Source organism: Nicotiana sylvestris, chromosome 11 (assembly GCF_000393655.2).
Source record: "Nicotiana sylvestris chromosome 11, ASM39365v2, whole genome shotgun sequence".
Lineage (NCBI taxonomy): Eukaryota > Viridiplantae > Streptophyta > Magnoliopsida > Solanales > Solanaceae > Nicotiana > Nicotiana sylvestris.
Window position 1 is genome coordinate 50,609,866 of NC_091067.1, and position 17,567 is coordinate 50,627,432.

The following is a 17,567-nucleotide window of genomic DNA, read 5'->3' on the forward strand; positions in this document are numbered from 1 at the left end:
TATGAGGTAAGTGTCTTGCCTAGCTTTGTTGAGAAATCTTTCTAATAAATGATATTGTTTGCTACATGCGGGGGTGATGCATGTGCGAGGTGACGAGCGTATATACATGTGCCAGGATTATCCATGATTACGGTAGATTATATTCTTCCTATTGAACCTTGTGATCTTTTTGACTTACATCTTACTTTATTTCATTGATTACTTGAGTTCGAATATCTATCGTAGAGATCATGTTTTTAGCTTATTACATCTTAATTAAATATGATGAACTAATTTTTGAAATTGTTGATGTACCTAATATGGCTGTAGCAATACCTATATGATGAACACATATCTATATCCGTTATTCTGGTAATACTTTGGTTCCATATTTATGCGGGAGATCGTGTTTAAGTTTTGTTGAGATACTTGAAAATTATGATTCTTGAAAGATTTGCTCGCCATTGGTGCAAAAGCTCTGATTATCTCTCATATTGTGTATTATGCTTAAACTCTTGTTGATGTTATTTAGCTTTCTACCTTGCTTGGTATTATTTTATATGTACTTGGTGAGGAGAAGAAAATTGCACGAAGAGTATTTCTGTGCATGTGAAGAAGAGTGATTTTTGCTCAAAGGATATTTCCATACTTTTTGATGTTATTATTATTATTATTGAAAAACGAAGGGTGTTTCTGTCCAAGCAGGGATGCGAGTATATGACACGAAGGGTGTCTCTATGTAAGTGATGATGAGAGTTCATGGCACGAAGGGTGTTTCCGTACAGGCGAGGACGGGGGACATGCATTACATTTGTGTTGTCTTTCCCTCACGTATGTATTGATACCTTTACCTGGATTGTTATGGTTTCATCTATGCCTACTATTTTGTTTGTTGTTGTCACCTTTATCCCTTCTACTTTATTGTTATTGTTCTATCTATGCCTTCTATTTGTTTATATTTGTTACATCCATGCTTCCTTTCTTGTTTGTTATATTTATATTTATGCATTCTATCTTATTTATTGTTATTTCGTCTATATCTTCTACCTTGTTTGTTATTGATATCTATATTCTTCTAACTTATTTGTTGTTATTGCATCTATATCTTCTACCTTTATCGTTACCTTTATCTATATATACTTCTATCTTCTTTGTTACTGTTATCTTTATATCTTCTACTTTGTTGTTACTGTTTTTTATATGCCTTCTACCTGGTTGGTATTGTTATACATATGCTTGGTAAGGATGAGATAAATGCACGAAGGGTGTTGTAGTTCCATTTGATTCGGCATACATATATACATATACTTAGTGATGATGAAATAAATGCGCAAAAAATGTTGCCGTGCCATTTAATTTGATATCATGAACATACTCTTTTAATTTTATGGGTTGTATACATGGCTTATTTTGTTTCTTAGATATTGCTCCTTCCGGACTTGATTTACTAATAATGGATAAGTTGTTATGTTGTGTAACATGCATGTCCCTTTTTTATTTGACTCTTTCATTGTTACTTGTCTTCCTTCTTGTAATTTGCTCTTGCTTATGAACGCACAAGTTAATCAAGTGACTATCTTTTGACTTAAAAACCTCGCTATTACTTCACCGAGGTTAGTCAAGATGCTTATTGAGTATATGGGGTCGTTTCTACTCATACTACACTTTTACATTTTGCGTGCAGATTCTAGAGCTGAGTTAGCGTTGAAGACGTACCAGCATTCCACATACAAGCTACCATTTGTTCGTGGTAGTTTAAGACTTATATTTCTATTTATGTAAATTGCAAATAGATGACGTATCTTTCCTCAAACCAGAGTTGTATTCTTGTTCTTAGTCGCTAATGATTTATACTATCAGTCCTTGGGAATCATATATTAAATTTTTGCATTTTTATTTCAAAATTTATTCAATGTTTTTTGCTTGGACTGTGTTATTTATTGGTTAGCTTAGGTGCCATCATGACTGGGTGGGATTTTGGATTGTGATAGAGCTAAGCCATTACTTAATGTCGTGGCAAAAGTTAGACTAGGTGAATAGACATGGAAATTAAAGAGAAGAACGATCGTGGCGCGAAGACAACCATTTTGGATTAAAGTGCAATCTTGAATGTCCTCTAACTTATAATAACATTCCTAAATCATTAACCAAAAATCTGAAGCTGGCGTTCTAAATATCTAAATAAATAAATAACTATCTGTCCCCCTCTATTGAGCTAAACATTCAATTGAACAAAAGAGAAAATTGGAGTGCTGAGACATACCATTCCTTACAAAAAAACTACAAACATAATACTAAAGAAATTACAAATGTCTTCGGTTAAATGCATTTTTTGGGATACATTCCAAACATAATGATTCAACATGCCGCAAATAAAAAAAGAAAGAAAGAAAAAGCAAAAGAAAACAAAAAAATGATTAAATATTCTCCGTTTTCCCCTTCCGTGAGGTCGGCTTCACTGGCAAAATTCGGATTCTTTTAGCAACCTTCACGAAATCTCTGAACAACAATGAGGATTATAGTACATCATTAGCTTCTTATAAATTTTGAATGCTCATTTCAGAATAGTGAAAGCAATACCAGAAAATGCTTCTGGAAATTAAAGTAAACAATCGTTCTGGAATAGAAAGGTAATAATTTCAATGAAACAGAGGTTTAATATATGCAGCACTTAGAGGTAGGAAAGTACTCTTGACTGTGACCTCTGACTGTGTCATGACATAGTAGACGACAAGTCAAATCTTGTTCTACTATGCTTCAACACTTTTCTCTTACCAGAGAACTTTACATCTTTGGTTGGTTTTATCAAAAGATAATGTTAGCTTTGGAGAATTGAAAAAAATAATCATATCTATGACTTCCTGAAATATCAAAGTTTCATGTCTAAAAAGAAAAGACTTTCAAAAATACCACGGCAAAGTGGTCACTTATATTGAAGCTAAACCTTATTCAATTATTCTTCAACGTTTTCACTTCCCATAGACCTTTAATTTTTCTGTAGCTTGGGGATCGTCTGGTTTCTGTTTTGAAGTTTTCAAATCTACAATAGTAGATTTTGTAACGAAAGACACGTAGGTTGGAAGAAACATTTCAATTGATTGTTGCTCTTAGCCAAATGGTCTTTTCCTCTTCCGACCCTTTATACTGATATCACTCACTAAGATTAGAAAAGATACAACAACAAGAACAACCACCCAATGAGATCTCGCAAGTGGGGTCTGAGAGAGGCAATGTGTATGCTGATCTTACCCAAAGAGACAGTGTATCAGTACCACAACAAAGGAATCAAGACACACAACACCAGCAATGCAATAACCAAAAAATAGAGAGAATAACAAAGGCACAGTACTACAGACGCAAGGGAATAATGTGGACACAACAAGGGCCGCTAAACATATTAGAGTCTATCCTACAACCTTAATGAAGTATTAATGACATAACTGGAGCCACCAGCAGCCTAAAAGAAAACAATATCATACTAGCTTCTATCTCCTTAGTTACAACTTTAATGCTCGACCTCCTCAAATTCCTGTCAAGGGTCATGTCTTATGTAAATAAAATGACAAATACTATAGAATTACTTACTTCCAGTTGAGATCACCAACAAGGAGGAGGTCATTTTCCATGTCTTGATAAGCAATAAGGTAACCAGGAAGAGCATTTGAAAGATCAAAATCTAGAGATGATGAACAACATGACTCAATGTCACCACTATCTATAAACATCTGCCTAAGTGCTTTAGCAAGGCTTCTGTAGTTACCATGCTTCTCAAGGCTTATCCTTTGGCATATTGAACGCCCTTCCAATACCACTGTCACTGCTGGAATCACACTTGGATCAGCACTACTCTTCATTTCTTTAATTAATGATTCTTCAAGCCGGTCTAAGTGTTTGTAATTATATAGATGAGAGAGAGCACAAATGTCGGCTGCTGGTCTCAGACAGCCCTAAATTTGAGCTATCCTTTTCCGATTTCAAAGCATTATTAATTGTTTATGACAAATAATTAATTTTCACAAGAAAAAAACTCTCAGTCCCCCTCTTGAGGAAAAACCGACTTGTCCCTCTCGGACCTGATTTGACCTGAAACAAACAGATCACAGATAAGAAAGGTGCATTTAAAAATCATGTGATTTTTTGCATTTTTTGCAAAAGAAATTGGTTAGGTTAGACCGAAAATTACTTTTACGGAGTATAATTAAAGTTGGAGCTTGGGGCCTTTAAAGTGTTTAGTAAAATATTTTGGAGGGCACACCCAACACCGGTGAGGAGGATAGTCGCACCAACTCTCCTTATCTTACTATTTGTCTCCCTAGGATTAGATTTTTATAAGTAATGAGAGTATTAGGTATTTTGCACTATATAAGTATGTCACGATCCGAAATCCCAATCGTCGGGATAATGGCGCCTGACACCGAATGCCAGACAAGCCAACATAACACAAAATACAAAATAAAGAAAAATAATAAATAACTGATAACCGGTCAATAGCATAACATAAACCACCCTACGATCTGGTGTCACAAGTATATGAGCGTCTAGATCCAGCTAAATACAAGCTTTCAAAAGAAAGATAACACAGTCCGAAATAAAATCGAAACAGTACAGTATAGATAGGAAAGTGACTCTAGGGTCTGTGAATGGGGTGCAGCTCTACCTCGAATCACTTACTAGTATCCGCAAAGCGCCTCTTGGAATTTCCCTGGTGCCGACATCCTAATCTGCACAAGAAGTGCAGAAGTGAAGTATGACTAGAACCGACCCAATGTACTCGGTAAGTGTAGAGCCTAACCCCGACGAGGTAGTGACGAGGCTAAGACGAGTGTAACGACCCGATATGTTGTTTTGAGTAATAGTCCTCATTTTCGTGATCCAAGACCTCTCATAGCTTCATTTGATGTTATATGACTTGCGTGCGTAGTCCGCATTATTTTTTCGAAAAGTGTTTACGTGAAATTTTAAAGAAAATATAATTTTTGGCTTTAAAAATAATTTGAGTTGACCACGGTCAATGTTCTTGGTTAACGACCTTGGATCGGTATTTTGACGAATCTAGTAGGTTCGTATGATGTTTTTGGACTTGTACGCATGTTTGGTTGGGGTCTGAGGTGATCCGAGCTCGTTTCGATGCATTATGTGAAAGATTGTAAAAAATGAGTTTTCAGGTTGAAATCTTGAGTTTTGATGATTGATTCTTGTTATTTGATGTTTTGAGATAGCGAGCAAATTTATGTGATGTTATTACACTTGTGTGCATGTTCGGTTTTGAGCCCGAGGGGCTTAGGCGAGTTTGGGATTGATTTCGGACCATGTTTGGACTTGTAAGATTGCTAGTTTTTCTACTAGTGCTCAGTACTTTGCAATCGCGAAGGGAAAATTTGGGGCTGAGCTAGTTACTCTTCGCGAACGCGAGAGATAGAATGTGATTGCTTAGGGGGGGGGGGACTTCTCTTCGCGAACGTGACAGACCCCTCGAGAACGCATAACTTTGGGTTGGTTGTGGGGAAGGTAGGGGAGTTCTTCATCGCGAACGCGACCAGCAGGCCGCGAATGCGGAGGCTTGGCTGGGGATGCCTTCGCGAGCACGATTGGGACCTCGCGAAAGGGAAGCCCAACTGCCCTGTGTGCTTCGCAATCGCGGCAGGTGCTTTGCGAACACGAAGAAAACCTAACAGCCGGTTAAATAGAAACTCTAAATTGGGATTTTGTCATTCTACACCATTTTTGAAACCTAGACCTCGGACTAGAGAGGACTTTGAAGAAATTTCCATCCCTACTTCATTGGTTTGTACTTTTTAACTAGTTTTGATGTATTTTGATAATTTTGTCAACTTCATTGAGAAAATTTTGTCAAAATCAATACCTTTCTTCTATTCGAAGCTATTAACCACCAATCAAGCTTTGTATTTGTCCATATTTTCATTTCTATCTTTCTTGAGTTTAAAGACCTACTTACATTTGAGTGGTCTTTTACCCTTTGGAAGTTCAACCAGCTTGTACGTGCCATTTTTCTATATAGATTCCATCTCTTCTTGCATGGCTTTCATGCACTGGTTCTTTTCTGGATAGGACAACACCTCCTTATGACTTTCTGACTCCCCCTCATCACTGATGAGGACATATTCTGTGGAAGGGTACCTGCATGACTCTACCCTTGGCCTTTTTGATCTCCTCAAAGGTTGAGGTTGTTCTTCTTCCTGAGTGGGGCGCTCCACTTGCTCAACACCATCATCAAGTTGCTCCTCCTACTCAATAACCTTATCAGGTTGCTCCCCCTACTAGGCAACCTCGTCGGTCATACTTTTTGCACTTATAGGATAGTTAGAAGAAGAAGGAATGGTAACAAGGTTAGAATTATACCATTCTTGGCCTTCTCTGATATATCATCAGCAGTTCCAATTTTACTTTCTCGGAAGACTACATCTCTGCTTCTAATGACCTTCTTCTTTATAGGATTCGACAATCTGTATCCGAACTCTTCATCTCCATATCCGATGAATATTGAGGGAACATATTTATCATCCAGTTTTGTTTTTTGCTCTTTTGGTACATGTGCAAAAGCTCTGCAACCGAACACCTTCAGATGCGAGTAGGACATCTCCTTGCTGGTACAAACTCTCTCTGGGATGTCAAATGCCAATGGAACTGATGGACTCCTATTGATCAGGTAACAAGCTATCTGAACTGCTTCACCCCAGAATGACTTAGGCAGTTTAGCCATTCTGAGCATGCTTCTCACCTTCTCAATAATGGTGTGGTTTGTCCTTTCGGCTATGCCATTGTGGCCTGGGGTTCCAAGAACTGTCTTTTCATGTCTGATCCCATGACTTGAATAGTAAGTGTATTCGCCTACGTTGTCACTTCGCAGACGCTTTAGCTTTTGACCCGTCTCCTATTCTACCAAAGCATGAAACTTCTAGAAAACTTGAAACACCTGATCTTTGGTTTTCAAAATATAAACCCATAATTTTTTTGAAGCATCATCAATAAAAGTAATAAAATATTTGTTACCACTCATTGATTCAATTTTCATTAGACCACAAATATCAGAATATATTAAATCAAAAATATTCAATTTTCTTTCAGGCGATATCTGAAATGAGACTCTATGTTGCTTACCAAATAAACAGTATTCACAAGGTTTTACTGTTGTACCTTTGGCATAATAATGAGTGATTTCTCAGCAAGAATCTACAATCCCTTCTTATTCATATGACCCATTCTTTTGTTCCACAAATCTGCAGAAATCTCATCTTGTACAGCGTTCAATTCACCTCGGCATATTTTTGCATTTGTCCTGTACATCGTGCCACGAGAAACTCCTTTCGCAATCACCAATAACCCTTTGGTGAGTTTCCACTTTTGATTTGCAAAATAGTTCTCATATCTATCTCTATCTAAAGCAATTCCCGAGATCAAGTTCATTCACAAATCAGGTACATACCGCACGTCCTTTAGAACCAATGTGCATCCGACATTTGTCGTGATATAAATGTCACCAATCCCCACAATTCTTTGAGTAACATGAGTTATCCATTCTCATAGTGCCGAAATCACCTGCTACATATCTGCAAAAAAGATCTCTTACCAATGTGACATGGTAAAATGTTGTTGTATCAACCACCCATTCTGACTCTGGACCTGACAAGTGAATCCATTCATCGTCCTCATTTATAAAGAGGACAACATTATCATTGTTTTGCACCATGGCGATTGTGTTGTCGTCATTCTTATGGCTACTGGTTTCACCTTTGCCCTTCCTTGGATTTGGGCAATCTCTTTTGAAGTGACCTGGTTGATCACAATTGTAACAATTTCTGACTCTTGATTTGGATTGGTTCCTAGACTTCCCACGAGCTCTGGATCTACCATAGTTGCTCGAACTCCTTTGATAACTCTTGCCTCTACCTTCTGTGATGAGAGCCTGTCCTTGATTTTCAGGCTTTTTTCTCATCTTCTTATTTAGAAGAGCTGATGTGACAACTTTTAACTCAATGTTGGTTTTACCGTGCATGATGGTTGTTGCCAAATTATCGTACGAAGATGGCAATGAGTTCAATAACAATATGGCTTTATTTTCTTCTTTGACTTTCACTCCGAAGTTGGCGAGCATGTGATTAGTCCGTTAAATATAATTACATGTGACAAAAAATTTGTACCTTCACCCATGTGTAGGGTGTATAGTTGCTTCTTCAGGTACAATTTATTTTTTAGTGTTTTGGACATGTATAGGCTTTTCAACCTTTTCCAAATGGCACATGCGGTATCTTCATCAATGATGTTATTTACCATATCATCTGATAAGTGCAACATGATTGCACTAGCATCCATTTCATCCAAGTCAGCCCAATCCTCAACTTTTATGGTATCAGGCTTTTTGGCATCAACATCTAGTACCTTGTGTAATCCTTGTTGGATGAGCAGATCCCTCATCATTCTTTACCATATTGAGAAATCGATATCTCCGTTAAATTTTGCTACCTTGTACTTTACTCCGGATATTTTCTTTCCACGGACTAAATAGTACTTCTGTGAACGAGCAGAACATGTGCTTTGATATCAGTTGTTGGGAATAAACCCCCTACAGAAATAATATTTACGCTAATAAAAGCGGAATAATAACGCAGCACTGAGATAGCATTATTAGCAAGAATAAAAGAGTAACAATAACACCAAGATTTTTACGTGGAAACTCTTTTGAATAAAGGAAAAACACCACAGCCCCGAGAGGAGCAACTGATATCACTATAGAAAGAAATTTTATACTTTGTAGGTCCGAGTAAAATACTTCAAAGTCCACTACACCACTCAAAACAAAATAACCCTCTTTTGATATTCCAACCTCACTATAATATCACACACTCTCTATTTTTATCACAGACTATTTTCTTATACTCTGTCTGTGAAATTAACCACACTCTTTCTTTCTAACACTCAGATATATTTTTCCTATGAGATTGTTGTGTGGAGATGAGAGCCGAAGCTCTCCTTTATAGGCGGAGCCTCACTCTCTCACGCCTAATATATTTGACATTTTCCTCTCAGCATACTATTTTTTCTTCTTTTTGTTCAATGTTTACTATTCAGAAACGGTTGCTGCCAATTCAAAGAAAAAGACTTAGAAGTCTTTATCAAAGGCCTTAAATCATGAGATGGACCCCACATTATCAGTTTATCAATCCTGTTGAGTTCGTAAATACATTCATCAATCTGATTACCTATGATTGATAGTTAACCGGATTGTTTATATGAATAGTATGCTCCCGTAACAGTACCCGCCTATTCACAATATATCAATCTTATATTCCTATGGTATTGAATTTATCATGAACGAATATAGTGCGACATTCAACTGAGTGAGACTGTTAGGTAAATCTTACTCTAATCTAAATATGGCTTCCCCATGCATTACATAAATATTAGGTAAATTGGTGGCTAGATAATTCACAAATTAAATCCAGAATTAAAGAAATAACCAATGATGATAATTTGTATTAACAAAGTAGTAATCAATAAACGTCAATCACCATGTTAGCCACACCCCAAGAACTAAAGTACTTAAGCCACACATTATATGGTATTCACGATTGTAGTAAAAAAAATTCATGTACGTACGGCCAAGAAATAATGGAAGAAAAAAATGTGAACTCAGTGCCAAATCCGTATATTTCTGCTCCTTGCACGTTCTTTGCCTCCAAAGATGTATAACCCCCTCGCCAAGATGTTTCGGTGGGGTGTTTATATGACCTAAGGTGGTTAGAAGGCCGTCTAATAAACTAATCCAATTTTGGTCAGGACTAACCGGCACCACGTCTGGCCCTTGTATTTACGCATACCAAACGGACGAGCTCCCATGTGATTTTTGTCCGTGCGTTGGCTCGCGCAATGATGCTTGATTTACTATTTTCAGCGAAGATCAACCCCCCAGGAACGTCCGCCTCTCCTACGATGAGGGGCGGATGTAGCTAGCCGATTACGGTGTTGGACTCAAAAGATATTAAAACCTTTTTGAACAAATCAATCAATAAAGAAGCGGTAAATCGTAGCTGAAGATAATAAACTCTAGGATAATAATAGTAGAGAGAAGAGATTTGTAAATAATATTTTTCATTCTAGGTTGGTGACTTATACAAAGTGTGCATCCCCCCTTTACAAGGCTTTCATTCCCTCTTATATACTGAGGAGTTTCTTCCAATCGCAGGAACGACAAGTTAAGAAATATCTAAGGAATATTCCCTAGGTCTCCTAATGTGCCGATTCTACTGTCGATGTTGTATTGTCTTTCCTTTTACCATAGGGTCGTATCCCTCTAGGTGTCAACTCGTAGATGCTCAGTCATTTGTCATGCTCGCTGTAGGTCGTGGTCGATCAAATTTGGACCCATACAGTTAGTCCCTCCGTTCGTCGAGGTCGCGACCGGATGCATCCTCGATGAGTGGACTTTATGCCTTCCTTGCGAGGAATTTGACCCGTTGGGATGTTATGACGTGGCCAACTAGAAGTGGCTATCATGTTCGGCGGAGCACCGAAGAGTACACGCAACCCAGGGGTGGCGTCATCTTTTATATGTGTCATCATTATGCGGATTTTCGAGGCAAAGACTGACGGTTTGGCGCTTTGATTCTTGTGCTGATTTGAAACCTGCCTCCTCGATTTTGGCACCATCCAACCCTATAAATAGATGAAGGGTTTGATTTTTTGAAAAACTTTAGCCACTCTCCCTTGATAACTCTTCAGTCTTCTTCATTTTCTCTTACACCTTCTTGTTCCCATTTTCATTCCTGGCCGGAAGCTTCTTCCCTTTCACTCCCTTTGTGTAGCTACTCCTTTAAAACGAAACCATGCCAAGGTCTCGTCGTACTAATGAAGAGGTTCCTGAAGTCTCTCCGTCAACCACAGTACCTCTTTCCGACAGCGTAGAGGTGGAGATAGAAGAAGGTGACAACCCTTTCACAGTGGAGGCGCTACTACCGAGACATCCCCTATCCCGGAGTGACTTCCTCAAAGATCCGCCCCCTACTTGAAACCCCGTACTTTCTAAGACAAAGAAGGCTCGCCTTGATGCCCTCCGCATAAAGTATGGTATTCCTGCCCACGTAAAGATCATTCTGGCGGGGGAAGATTACGTTGACGTCCACAGACCCGGGTGCTGTGCTTTCTACGAATATCCTTTTGTGATCGGCTACACCCTTCCTCTCTTCCCCCTAGCGGAAGAATTCTGTAGATTTTATCAGGTTTTCCTGGCTCAGATTTCGCTGTACACGCTCAAGGTGCTTCTGTTACTGACTAAGTATGCAGAGTTGGCAGAATGTGATGTCTCCGTCCATCATCTTTTGCACTTATTCACGTCTGGTTTCCTTAGGGGTACCATGGTGCATTTGAGACTTCGTGGTACAAAAGGGCTGGTGGTCGAAACGGATGACCGGGCGAGCCGTACGTTTTGGCACATGTACTTCTTTATCAAGGCCGAACACGTCGTTTCTGACCCCGCCGGATTTCTGGAGCGACGAAATAGAACTTGTAAGCATTGACGTTCATTATATCCCCCTGTTTTCTGTAATTATTGTAACTTTTACTCACTCGTCGTTCTACAGTTATGGGTCATCCACCCCGCCCCATCGCGGGTCTCAAAAACTGGGTCGCTCGCCTGTTGCACCATGCGAAAGAAACTCGGACTTGGTCTACCTTCATGCAACGTTATGGCCCTAGGGTTTCCTCAGGTAAACGTTTACTCTACTACCTCATAGGCCATGCGACCCTACTTAACTATATGACCCTTTGTGATGACAGGTCGGGGATCTTCTAGGCGGAGGGCGCCAATTCCTGCTTTTAGACAAGCCATTGCTACTGCGGACACACGATTCATTTTGTGCGAGTCTGTTGGGGAAGACCGTCCTCAAATTCCTCAATAGGGAGATTTGTCTCGAACTGTGGCCACGAGGGAAGAAGCCTCATTGGCACCGACCTCACATCTCGTTGATGAATCTTCTAACGGTGACGAGCTGTTAGAGAGGAAAAAGAGAAGGTTTGAGTTGGGAAAGGGCGTGGATACTGATGCCCATCTCGGATAGTCCTGGTGTCCGTATTCATGGTCGACACCATTTTGTCGGGGAGGTCTCCCCGAGTTGAGGGAGTTGGCCCAGGAGCCAATTCAGTGTGGTCCATTAAAGATGGCGCATCATTCAATACTGGAGGACCTCGTGTCGAGGGTGATGGCTCAGGTTCGGATATCGCCCCGGAAGACGTTAGTGAATTTTTGGGTCGTCATACCCATGTGGAGGTGAGGATGGACGGGTCCTACCGATGTGGTAGTCCTGGAAAGCTACAACTTGCTGCTGAACAGTGAGCAGGTTGCGTCGGCCCTTTCTCCTTTATGTGTCGCTCATGGAAGCAAGACGCTTGGAGCGATGAGCGACGCAGAGTTATCTCAGAAGGTTGTTGATATGGCCTTGCAGGTAGGTTCCATTTTCTTCTCTTTTTGTCGTGGAGTTGGTGTGACAATCTACGTTGTGTATTTTGTTTTCTAACTCTGCCCTTCTCTTTTGTCAGACCCTCGTCCTAGAGGTGGAGAGAGAACGTTGTGAACGGAAAAGGACGGGCCTCTATAAAAAGATGTCATCGAAATATCATCAGTATCGTGCTAAACATCTGGCGATGTCTGACATTTATCATCAGGATCCTGAATTCCAGGTGTTTCGCGAGGGTCTTAAGTAGCGGGAGGACCAATTGGAGCATAGGATAGAGGAGCTTAAGGAGAGGGACAAGGAGCTTGTGAGGGCTATCGCCCGTAATAGCGAACTGGAGGCCTTCTTTAAGGTCAAGGAGGACGAGCTCGAGTTGAGTCAGGGGAGTAATGGCTGAGAACACCGACTTATAGTTGAAGGTGGCCGGCTTGACCGCTGAGCTAAATGCTAAGGCAGTGGAGGTCGACGGGCTCAAGGGCGAGTTGAACGCCAATGCTGGTAAGTTGGCATCCGCTATTTCTAAGTCGGTATCTTTAGAGGATGCCTTCCCTTTTTTCTAGGTCGGAAATTACTGGGGAGAGGGAAGCCTCCGATCGTCAAATTTCAGGGCTTGAAGGTCGTGTTAGGGAGCTGGAGGCGGAGTTGGCCGCATTGCGAGGGCAAATGGCTTCGCTGAGGGCGGAGGAGGCAAATCAACATTCTCAGCCTTCCACGTCTCGTGCCTCAGCCGATCAGGGCTCGCCTCATCGCTTGTATGAGTTGGGGTCCATGTAGAGGCTCGGCTCGATGTGTATAAGGCTTTTCACGCTAAGGGTAGGGCAACGGAGGTGGAGGTTCAGGCGGTGCATGCCGAAGCGCGTGCAGCCCGTGACTCATATGGATACGACCCCCTCACTCCTGACGGGGAAGGTGTCAATTCTGATGACGTGAATCACCTTGCTTTGGATTCGCGGTATGAAGATTCTTACCCCGCTGAGGATGATGTGTAGTCTTGGTTTATATTTCACTTTTTGCTTAGGAATTTTTTGGCACGGGCCGTACTAGGGCCTGTTCATAGGGGCAAATGTAAATGATATTTTGTTGCAATGTAAACTTTACTTTCATCGATTTGTTTGTTTGTCATTTTCTCTCTTGTTTATTGCATGACATTCGCGCCCGTGGCTATTGGGATGTTGCTTCGATTATTGTCGAAGTAGAATCCCATCGTTGTTCGACCGAAGTCGAACTAATATTTTCGTCGATGGCCTTGGCCATTAGAATGTTGCTTCGATTATCGTCGAAGTAGTATTGCGTCGTGGTTCGAACAAGGTCAAACTCGTGTTTTGTCGATGGCCTTGGCCATTGGGATGTTGCTTTGACTATCATCGAAGTAGTATCCCGTCGTGATTCCCGTAGGAAGACGTCGCTTGTCGATTAATGAAGACCTATTTGAACGAGGTCGAACTCATGTTTTGTCGATGGCTTTGGCCATTAGGATGTTGCTTCGACTGTCATCGAAGTAGTATCCCGACGTGATTCCCGTAGGAAGACGTCGCTTGTCGATTAATGGAGACCTGCTTGAACGAGGTCAAACTCATGTTTTGTCCATGGCCTTGGATATTAGGATGTTGCTTCGACTGTCGTTGAAGTAGCCCGTCATGATTCGAACGAGGTCGAACTCGTGTTTTGTTGATGGCCTTGGCCATTATGATGTTGCTTCGACTGTCGTTGAAGTAGTATCCTATCGTGATTCCCGTAGGAAGACGTCGCTTGTCGATTAATGGAGACCTGTTTGAACGAGGTCAAACTCATATTTTGTCGATGGCCTTGGCAATTAGGATATTGCTTCGACTGTTGTTGAAGTAGCCCATCGTGGTTCGAACGAGGTCGAACTCATGTTTTGTCTATGGCCTTGGCCATTAGGATGTTGCTTCGACTGTCGTCAAAGTAGTATCCTGTCATGATTCACGTAGGAAGACATCGCTTGTCGATTAATGGAGACCTGCTTGAACGAGGTCGAACTCATGTTTTGTCCATGGCCTCGGCCATTAGGATGTTGCTTCGACTGTCGTTGAAGTAACCCGTCATGATTTGAACAAGGTCGAACTCGTGTTTTGTCGTTGGCCTTGGCCATTATGATGTTGCTTCGACTGTCGTTGAAGTAGTATCCCGTCGTGATTCCCGTAGGAAGACGTCGTTTGTCGATTAATGGAGACCTATCTGAAAGAGGTCGAACTCATGTTTTGTCGATGGCCTTGGCCATTAGGATGTTGTTTCGACTGTCGACGAAGTAGCTCGTCGTGATTTGAACGAAGTCGAACTTGTGTTTTGTCGATGGCCTTGGCCACTAGTATGTTGCTTCGACTGTCGTCGAAGTAGTATCCCGTCATGTTTCCCTTAGGAAGACGTTGCTTGTAGATTAATGGAGACCTATCTGAACAAGGTAGAACTCATGTTTTGTCGATGGCCTTGGCCATTGGGATTGAATTTCTTACAATGGAGATTAGATTCTATTCATACAATGGAGATTGGATTCTGTTCATACAATGGAGATTGGATTATGTGTATGTAGTCCCTTCATTACATCGACCCAGAGATCACATCGGCGTGCTGAGGTAATGAACAATATCTCGATCCATAGGGCGTCCCCTTTGCCGCTTGTTAAAAACCTCTCCGAGAAAACCCGATAGGGACAAAACCCGGGTGAGGGAAAAAGAGTATGACTTAGGTGACGCCTTTTAGAAGTGGATGTACTTGAGGTGGGCGATGTTCCAGTTGTTTTGGAGTAGTTTTCCCTCCATTTATTTCTAGTTGGAATGCCCCTTTGTTTGTTGCTGCTATGATTTTGTATGGTCCGTCCCAGTTTGTTCCTAATTTTCCTTCATTTGGATCTTTTGATGCCTGTGTTTTGGCCTTGAGGACGTAGTCGCCAACTTTGAGTGATCGCACTTTGGCTTTCTTATTGTAGTATCTTTCTACTTGCTATTTTTGGACAACCATTCTTATGTGGGCCATGTCTCTTTGTTCTTCGACTTCATCTAGGTCTTGTAGCCTAATTTCGTCGTTATCTGCCCCGCTCTCATTGGAGTATCTCAAGCTGGGTTCCCCGACCTCAATGGGTTTGACTACCTCGGTCCCGTAGACCAGTGAGTATGGCGCTTCTCTCGTACTGGATTTTGGCGTAGTACGGTATGCCCATAATACTTCAGGTAGTAGTTCGGGCCATAACCCTTTAGCTTCCTCGAGCTTCTTTTTCAATATGTTTAGTATAACTTTGTTGGAGGACTCAGCTTGGCCGGTTGCGGCAGGAAGATACGGCATGGAGAGTATCCGTTTAATGTGCCATTTTTTGAAGAATTCAGTCGTTCTTTTTCCGACGAACTGAGGTCCATTGTCGCAGCTGATTTCCTTGGTGGTGCCGAAACAGCATATAATATTTTTCCATATAAAGGCGATGACCTCCTGTTCACGTATCTGAGTGTATGCACCTGCTTCCACCCATTTAGAGAAGTAGTCAGTTAAAACCAAAAGGAAACGTACCTTACCTCGCCCTGCTTGGAGAGGGCCGACTATGTCCATTCCCCATTTTATGAGTGTCCATGGCAAAGTGACGGAATGGAAGAGTTATCCTTCTTGATGTATCATAGGGGCGTACCTTTGACATTGCTCGCACCTTCGGACGTAGTCCGTGGCTTCTTTTTTCATGGTAGGCCAGTAACCGGTGCGAATGAGGCATCGAATGAGGGTGCGATTTCCCGTGTGGGCGCCGCAGTGCCCCTCATGTTCTTCTTCTAGTACTCGCCTTGTTTGATGTGGTCCAAGACATTTGACTAGGGGGCCACCGAATGTTCTCCTGTAGAGATCATGATTTACTAGGCTGTATCGGGCTGCCTGCACCCGGAGTTTTTTGGCTTCTTTTTTGTCTTGCGGGAGCTTATCAAAGATGATACTGTCTTCGAGGTCATCATACCGTTTGTGGGTGACCATCCATTTAATTTTATGGGTGGTGGTGAACTTCACGTGGTTGATTACCGCGTCGTCTCCACCGCCAATAATCATCTGTATGGTACGTGCTGGCGACAGGGGCTTTGGTGGTCCCTGAGATAGATCGCGTCCTCTAGCAAAGTTGGCCCTTCCTTTATTGCTGAATAGTTCTTTCAGGTACCCCTGGTTCAACATCCTAACTATTTCCTATCGCAAGCCTATGCAATCTTCGATCTTGTGTCCTCTTTCTTGATGGAATTCACAGAGGACGTTTGACATCCTGGTGCTTGGGTCCGATTTCATTTTTTTGTGGCCACTGCACCTTCGTGCCCAGCTTTTCCAATGCGTACACTATCTCTGAAGGGGAAACACAAAAGTTATGAGCAGATAACGTGGGAGGCATACCTCCTTGTTTTGGAGGGGTGCGGTGTGCCGTGACACGGCATCCGGATGTCTTGGAGGGGGCGGGTTGGATGTTCGAACATAGGGTTGATGCCCTTCTCGGTTGAAGCATGGGGGTTGATCTCTTCATCCGTCGTTACATCGATCTCTCCTTGCCTCGGTCTGGACTGACTCGGTGAATCGGTCCATTCAGATTGTCCTCGCCTGCTCTTACTTTGGCGCAATAGGTGTTATAGATTTCATCCCATATGGTGGGAGGGTACTCCATGAGTCTGTTGAGTAATATTTTGGTTGCCTTTGATCCGTTCCTGTTTAAACCATTTTGAAAGGCTGCCATTGCCTTCCCTTCTGACACGTTTGGAAGGCTCATCCTTACTCTGTTGAATCAGGCCAAGAAGTCTCGAAGTCCCTCGCCCGTCATTTGCCTAACGATAAAGATATCATTGACCCTAACTTCAGCCTTCTTTGCCCCTGCATGAGCAGTGGCGAATTTATCCGCCATCTCTTGAAACGTTGATATTGATCGTGCCGGTAGCTGGGAGTACCATGTTAGTGCTCCCCTGTCAAAGTTTTATCGAACTTTTTTAGCAGCATAGACGATACATGTTCCTTTGATAGATCGTTGCCTTTCACCGCAGTAACATAATGGATTAGATAATCCTCCGGGTCCGTGGTCCCGTCATATATTTTCAAGTATGGCGGCATTTTGAAGGTTTTTGGGATAGGATAAGGAGCACTCCGTCGCTGTATGGCTGTTCG

At 41.7% G+C, this 17,567-nt stretch overlaps 1 protein-coding gene across 1 annotated transcript; it reads right to left on the reverse strand.

Moving 5' to 3' along the window:
* Nucleotides 1-2,189: 2,189 nt before the first annotated feature.
* On the reverse strand, nt 2,190-4,023 carry LOC104235150 (auxin-responsive protein IAA33). The gene is made up of 2 exons (XM_009788845.2): nt 3,565-4,023; nt 2,190-2,478 (listed from the first exon to the last, which is right to left on the reverse strand). The coding sequence occupies exons 1-2, from the start codon at nt 3,831-3,833 to the stop codon at nt 2,397-2,399; spliced, it is 351 nt and encodes a 116-aa protein (XP_009787147.1). The 5' UTR covers nt 3,834-4,023; the 3' UTR covers nt 2,190-2,396.
* Nucleotides 4,024-17,567: the final 13,544 nt, after the last annotated feature.

Excerpts from the sequence above, each read along its gene's own strand:
- LOC104235150 (XM_009788845.2), bottom strand. The coding sequence starts at position 3,833 with ATGAAGAGTAGTGCTGATCCAAGTGTGATTCCAGCAGTGACAGTGGTA. Across the intron at positions 2,479-3,564 it reads GTTGGTGATCTCAACTGGAA|AGATTTCGTGAAGGTTGCTA; the intron begins GTAAGTAATTCT and ends ATTGTTGTTCAG.